Source organism: Elephantulus edwardii, unplaced genomic scaffold (assembly GCF_000299155.1).
Source record: "Elephantulus edwardii isolate Elephantulus edwardi_28Jun2011 unplaced genomic scaffold, EleEdw1.0 scaffold00067, whole genome shotgun sequence".
In the NCBI taxonomy this organism is placed as follows: domain Eukaryota; kingdom Metazoa; phylum Chordata; class Mammalia; order Macroscelidea; family Macroscelididae; genus Elephantulus; species Elephantulus edwardii.
This window is the reverse complement of record NW_006399817.1, coordinates 654,492-661,760: the sequence shown is the minus strand read 5'-3', so window position 1 is coordinate 661,760 and position 7,269 is coordinate 654,492. Positions and strand designations below refer to the sequence as shown.

Here is a 7,269-nt window from a genome sequence, read left to right as displayed (position 1 = left end):
GACTCATGGACAACCTGCATTATGCAGATTACAAAACCTTACTTGCTGAAACTTAGAAGAACCTGAGGAGTTTGAGGCAGAAAGACAAAGACTGTAGTCTTCAATATAGATTGAAGCTCGACATTAAGAAAACAATGATTCTCTCCACTGGGCCAATTGGTAGCACCATGATAGATGGAGAAGATTGAAACTGTTAACTATTTCAGCTTGCTTGGTTCCACAATTAACACTCTTTATACTAGTAGCCATGAAATGAAAAGGTTAATTGCATTAGGAAAATCTGTTGTCAGGGACCTCTACAGAGTCCTAAAAAGCAAGGATGTTAGTATAGAGAGTAAGGTGCACCTGATCTAGACTATGGTCTTCATAATTACTTGCTATCAATCAGAGAACTGAATAATGACTAAGGATGCCAGAAGAATTAATGCCTTTGAGTTGTGGAGCTGGAGAAGAGTCTTGAACATACCATGGACTGCCAAGAGAACAAATAGGTCTTTCGTGGACAGGGTAAACCCAAGTTTTCTTGGAGGCAAGAATTTTGAAGCTCCATCTCCCATACTTTAGGCATGTTGGCATGTGTCAAGAGCCACTAGTCCTTTAATAGAACCTCATGTTTAGAAAGGTGGAGGGACAGTGCAGGAGACGAAGACCCTGTAGGAATTTTATTGACACAGTAACTGGGATAATGGGGGTACACAAGTGTTCTATACAGTGAGATTAGCTCAGGACAAGGCAGGGTTCGTATCAATTATACATAAGGTCGCTGTGAGTCGCAGGCTACTTGGTGACAGCAAATAACAACAACAATAACAATGAGATGGTAGCATTTAGTTATATGACTGTGCAAGTTCTTTATCCTTCAAACCTTGTATAATACTGGAACAATTTCTCAAAGGCATTTGAAAAAAGAAAAATCTATGTGCCCTGTTTAAAGCTGTCCTTTCAATAAGAGCTCAACATATCTCATGTTCTGAAGGTGTATGATGACATAAACTGACTTCAAAATAGCTCAAGTTTGAGGATTTCCTGTTCAAACATTAAGAAACACATTGATGAGCCATTTACTTTTTCCACTCTTGTCTCACAGGACTTTCTGTAAAGAGCACAGATACTTGTACTCTGTGTTCTTGGATTATTGTCTTTAGATTTCTCCTTTTATGCGACTCTAGCAGGTCCCTCTAGCCAGGCCACCCCACTAAAGGAATACCAGCAGAAGGTATGTGCCACTGCTCCCCTCTCTGTTCTCTAATTCACCTCATTCAGTGTGAGATTATAAATGCTGTGCGAGATATATTAAGATATTACTAATAGGCAATAAAACCACCATAGACTATTACAAACAGAAGAAAGCAAATATCATCTATAAAATATTTTCAAGGATATTTATATAAGTGAGATTATTATTGCTGGAAAATTAATAGAATTAGTAGACTCCCATAAGCAATGACAATAAACAATTAGTTTGTTTTTAATTGATGAAATTAGTCTCTTTGAATAATAAAATATTATTGTATACTAAGCCCAGTCTTTGGAGTTGGATTTTAGAAGAGAAATTAATTGAAAGATGCAAATTTCAAACATAATTTCTCATCCACTTAGATTAAATTAACTCAATTTTACTTTTATGAAAACTAGGATAAGTTTCATAAAATGATTTTAATTTAAATTTAATACTAATTTACAATAAGTTTTGTAATATTTAAGATAATCTTTAAAAAACAATATAAGATATAAAGTCTTATATATGATACAACACACACACACACACACACACACACATATGAATGAGAATTCTAAGCCGTTATTTTGCAATTTCTAACTGATAAGGATCAGAAATTATATGACATTTGTGGCTAGGATAATAATTAAAATTAAAAACATGGACATATACTAAGAACTCAGCCATGTGAGGTTGAATGCATAACATCCATTTAAAAAAATATTTGTGGCACTTACTTGTTTAGAAAGCTAGCCAAGTTTCTAAAGATAAAATATTTTAGTTTAAAAATTGAAATTTCATTCTAGATCTCACTTATTCTGGAGCCTATTAAGTGAATTAATTGATATGATTTTTAGTTACTACTGTTAAATTATTCCGTTTAAACAACTATCATATGCTTTGAAAATCATAGCTATCTTCCTAGAAATATCAATCACCAGAATTCCTTCACTCTTCTTAACAAGTCTTTATTGTCTATTTGGGAGCTCTGGTGGCTTAGTGGTAAGAAGCTGTGCTGCAATCCCAAAGACTTGTGGTTAGAATCTACCAGCTGTTCTGTGAAACAAGGATGGGCAATCTCCTCCCTTGTGATTTACTACTTTTGTAACCCTCTCTTTCCTGTTCCTGGTAATCATACTATAAAGATTCTGATTGTTATGTAAGTCTTTCTATAACTTTTTATTACACCTATCTTATACAATATTTTATGCATCCTGTTGTGACTGATTCACTTAGTAAGTCCTTTTGATTCATTCTTGTTGTGTAATGTTTCATAAATTGTTCACTATTTCTCATTATTATATGTCACTTCATCTACATTTTTGTTGTTCAATTTTTAGTACTATTTTTGCCCATTAACCAATGGAAAATTAGTTCTGTAAAGTAAATCCCTAAAAAGTGTTTGTTTTATATATATGTGTGTGTCACTTTCAATATTCATGTAAAAAATGTCCTTAATGTCTTAGTGATTCTGTAGGAATCTCTACTAATTTATTAATAAGGAAACAAACCTCAAAACAATACTTCACTTCCTTTAAGTAAATATATGTATATCTAAGTCAAAGCAACATATAGCAGTAACTTTAGAATCAAATTCTTATGAAAACTGATATGCTATTATTTTAAAATATGCAATTTTAAATTTTATAATGTTTAAAACATGTTTTAAAGATATATGACTTTAAAGAATTAGGAACATTTTAATTTATGAATCTTTTTTCCTCAGTAATTTGTTGCTTCCCATTAATTCAACAAATAGGTTTAATCAAATCAAGGCTACCTTGTGGGAAGAACATTAACTTCCACTTGTCAAGCCTGAAGGAAATCCAGATCAGAGTTTAGACTCCTCAACTGAAAAATTATTACCAATCCACCACATTTAATCCCACCCTCTACAACTTAGTTTGTGAGCATTAGGCATCCAGTCATCATGTGAACCACAATTTGGCTTCTTAACCCAATTACCCTAAAACACAGTTCCTGGCACCACCCAGTTGCAGAGATGAGCAATCAAAGAGTAACATATGCAGAAATCAACTTGGCCAAATATCCAAAGCAGAAACTCAAGCCTAAGAGCAAATCTAGCCTGATTTCAAATAATGAGAAGGAAATAACCTATGTGGAATTAAACCTTCATAATGCTCCTCAGAGTTTCCATGCAAACAACAAGAAATTCCACAACAAAGGTAAGCATTTACTAGTTGTTCAAGATATCTTCTCTAGGATGTGTGCTGTTGGAGTGCAGATTTGTGAGAAAGAAGAAAAATTTACATATGGAGTAAGGATAATCAGACTTAGGGAATAGGCTAATATAGTTCCATATTTTTAAGATCAGAATTCAAACTGAGCATATAGTATTTCAGTATGGAATTTAAACACTAATTTTCTTCAGATATGTGGGCTTTTACAGTTTTCCATTAATTTACATAGCATCGTAGAGATAGACAATGACTAAAGATGATAGAAGAAGAATTTGTGCCTTTCAGCTGTGGTTCTGGAGAAGAGTATAGAATGTAAGAGAACAAATCAGTCTTTCCTAGAGAGGGTGAAACCATGCTGCTCTTTGGAAGGTAAGATTATGAAGCTCCATCTGACATATATTGGGCATGTTGTCAGAAGGGACCAGTCCTCAGAAAGGGGCATCACTCTTGGATGAGTGGAGGGATAGCCCAATAGAGGAAAACCCTGGATGAAATGGATTGACACATTCCAGTTAGGATTCCAAGATGTCACCTCACAAATTATAGAAGAACTAACTCACTGGTTGACTGGGGTAAAGAGAGCAGATGTGTCAGAGACAATGAAATTGACTCAAGAGAGCGCAGGGTTCAGAGCTGTTGTACATAGGTCGCTATGAGTCTCAAGCAACTTGATGCCACACAACAAGCAATTACAAGTGTGGAAGTTAGTTAATTTCCACTATTTATGTATATGGCTTTTTGTGAGTGTATTTTCTCTTTTAAATAAATTTTTCAAATAATTTTCTGTACGTTCTGTGTGTCAGTTCTTTAATTTCTTCTTACAGATTTTCCATCACATGCAGGGAGGCTTCTTTCTGGAATTCTCGGAATCATCTGTCTTGTCTTGATGGCTAGTGTGATAACTGTGGGAGTTACAGTTATTAATCGCTGTAAGTTGTTAAAAAATAACATTTTTAAAAATTATTTATAAGTACCTCCAAATATGTAATAATTTCCTCTCTCTCCGTTTATCTTTCTCTTTCTGTCTGGCATTGCTATTGAGTCAAAACCAATTCATAGCTGATGGTCTAGTGGGTTTTCAGAGTCATATGGAAGGAGATTGCCCATATTAGAGAATATAATTTCCACTTTAATGTATGCATCTTTAGTCAATATGGAAAAGTGATTCGGAATTTGTTGAAAGTATAAATGCTAATAATGGAAAGAGACTGAAACAGAGTCTTTCAATGACCACTAGCATCTAGCAGCATAATACCTTATACACCACAAGGGCTCTCTCTGTTTTTGTTTTGTTTTCTCACTGACTTTTTTCCAAAACTTATTTTAGAAAATAGGAAAGAAATTGAGCACTGGAAATAATTTTTTTAATGGTAAAGTAAAATACATAAGAAATGATAAGTTTACTTTTTTGAAAAGACTACATATTACCTGCATGTGTAGGAATTACTTTAAAGGAACTAAATTATTTTTCAAAGACTTTATGTGTTCATTAACTGTTTCAGGCAATGTCATTTTATTCTATAACATTCTAAGACTAAACATACTAAATACTAAATTAGGAAATTGAAATATTGTGATTAATATGTCCCCCCAACAAATCTTTTTTTTTAACATTTTCTATACTATATTGTCTTCTAGCTAAAGCAAAACAAGTGGAACATAATAATTCTTCTCTGACCACAAAATCCCTAACAGGTATGTAACAATTTTAATAATACTGATATTAGTATGATTTATACTTAACCCTATATTTTTGTTGCCACATGCCTTGAAATCAGAACCTATTCGTAGATGACCCCCTAGTGGATTTTCAGAGGTTGTAAATGGCAAAGGAGAACAGTGCCCATTTTTCTCTCCCAGAGCTGCTGGTGGATTCGAACTACAGGCCTTTGTACTGACAATGCAACTCTTTAATAGCTAGGCAATTAAAATTAAGAAATAACTTTAGAAGTAAAAGTAAGATGCAGGCTTTAAAAACATTTATTTAATGATGATACAAAATAGTTCATAAATGTCAAATTGATTTCAACTCCAAGCAACCCTCCATTGAGTGACTGAAGTTGTAATTTGCAACACCAGATTATTCATCTTTCTCCTTCCAAGAGGCTGGTGAATTTGAACAACAGAGATGGAGCCTTTTGTTTAGTAGCACAACATCCTACAGACTAGGCAACTAGACATTCCTTTTAAAAAATAAAATTAATAATTTTAATAAACGTTTACAGAGATGTTGGGTTTCCATTCATTCATTGCTGCACTTCTCTACTCGCCCAGTCCTCCTCCCCACCCCAGTTTTCTCCTCTCTTTGAAAAGTAAAATAAACAATCTCTCCCTGGTACACAATCCCCCTGCACCTCTCCCACTGCCCCAAGTACATTCCACTATGCAACCTTAATTGTGGACTCTTGTGATAACCATAATACCCTATCATACATCGCTTTTAAATTATTCTCTCCCTCATCTGTTTCAGTGCAGCATACACAATTTATCCAGTTTTCCTCAGTCTTACCACAACCCTGATATCAGTCCCATTTTACAGCAGTGGGACCATGCAATATTTGTCCTTTTGCGACTGAGATATTTTACTCAGCATAATGTCCTTCAGGGCTCCCCATTTTGAATAATATTGCATGAGTTCCTTGTTTTTCAATGCACTGTAGTTTTCCATTGTGCGAATATACTACAGCTTCTCTAGCCATTCGTTTGTTGATGGGCACCTGGGTTGTTTTCAACTCCTTGCTATTGTGAACAAAGCCGCGATAAACATGGGTGTAAATGTATCTACTTGGATGTCAGTCATGATCTCTTTGGGGTATATTCCCAGTAGTGGAATTGCTTGGTCAAATGGTATATCTATTTGCAACATTTTGAGAAAGCGCCATAGCGCCTTCCACAGTGGTTGCACCATTTTACACTTCCACTAACAATGAATACGGGTTCCAGTTTCTCCACAACCTCACCAGCATTTGTTGCTTGCTGTTCTGTTAAATTTCGCTATTCTGACTGGGGCGAAATATCTCATAGTTGTTTTGCAGACATTTCTTTTAAAGGCACTAGAACATTAAACTCTGGAGAGGTCCCTGACAGCAGATTTTTCCCATGACAGTATGTCTTTTAATTTACTGGTTGCTGGTACCAAGAGTGTTGAATATCTAAAGTTGAATATCTCACTCTCTTCACCATCTACCATGATGCTGCCAATTGGCCCAGTGGTGAGAATCTTTGTTCTCTTGATATTAAACTTCAATTCATATATAAGGCTGCAGTCCCTGATCATCTGCTGTAAGCACTTCAGGTGTTCCTTGATTTCAGCAAGCAGCTTTGTGTCATCTGCATGATATAGGTTGTTGATGAGTCTTCCTCCAATCCTGATGCCACAACAAATAGATTCAGCCTTGAGAGGCTGAAACCAGGCTGCTCTATAGAGGCAAGGATTCTGAAGCTTCATCTGGCATACTTTGGGCATGTTGCAAGAAGGGACAAGTCCTTGGAGTGGGTCATCATGCTTGGAAGAGTAGAGAAACAGCTCAAGATAGGAAGACCATCAATGAGGTGGATTGATTCAGTGACTGGGATCCTAGGGGTAGGTGTGTCAGAGACAATAAGGTTGGCACAGAATAGAGATGTTGTACATAGGGTCACTATGAGGCACAAGTGACTTGACAGCACATAGCAACAACAAGAACATTATACAACTACAGTTAAACATTTTTTTACTATAGTGTATGAACATTTGTATGATATGTACAGAATATAGTCATTGGATTTGGAGTTTTTTTGGTACATCAATATCAAGATATATATACATATACATATATATGCACACACACACACACACACACACACACA

The 7,269-nt window shown here is 35.2% G+C and overlaps 1 protein-coding gene across 1 annotated transcript in view; it reads left to right on the top strand.

Annotated features, from left to right (window-relative positions):
* Positions 1 to 3,221: 3,221 nt before the first annotated feature.
* LOC102873777 (NKG2-A/NKG2-B type II integral membrane protein-like) overlaps positions 3,222 to 7,269 on the top strand; it is an 11,319-nt gene continuing 7,271 nt past the window's right edge. Inside the window, exons 1-3 of the mRNA XM_006888454.1 lie at positions 3,222 to 3,405; positions 4,245 to 4,349; positions 5,059 to 5,115. Of these exons, the coding sequence (XP_006888516.1) occupies positions 3,222 to 3,405; positions 4,245 to 4,349; positions 5,059 to 5,115 (346 nt within the window). The remainder of the gene's footprint in view (positions 3,406 to 4,244; positions 4,350 to 5,058; positions 5,116 to 7,269) is intronic.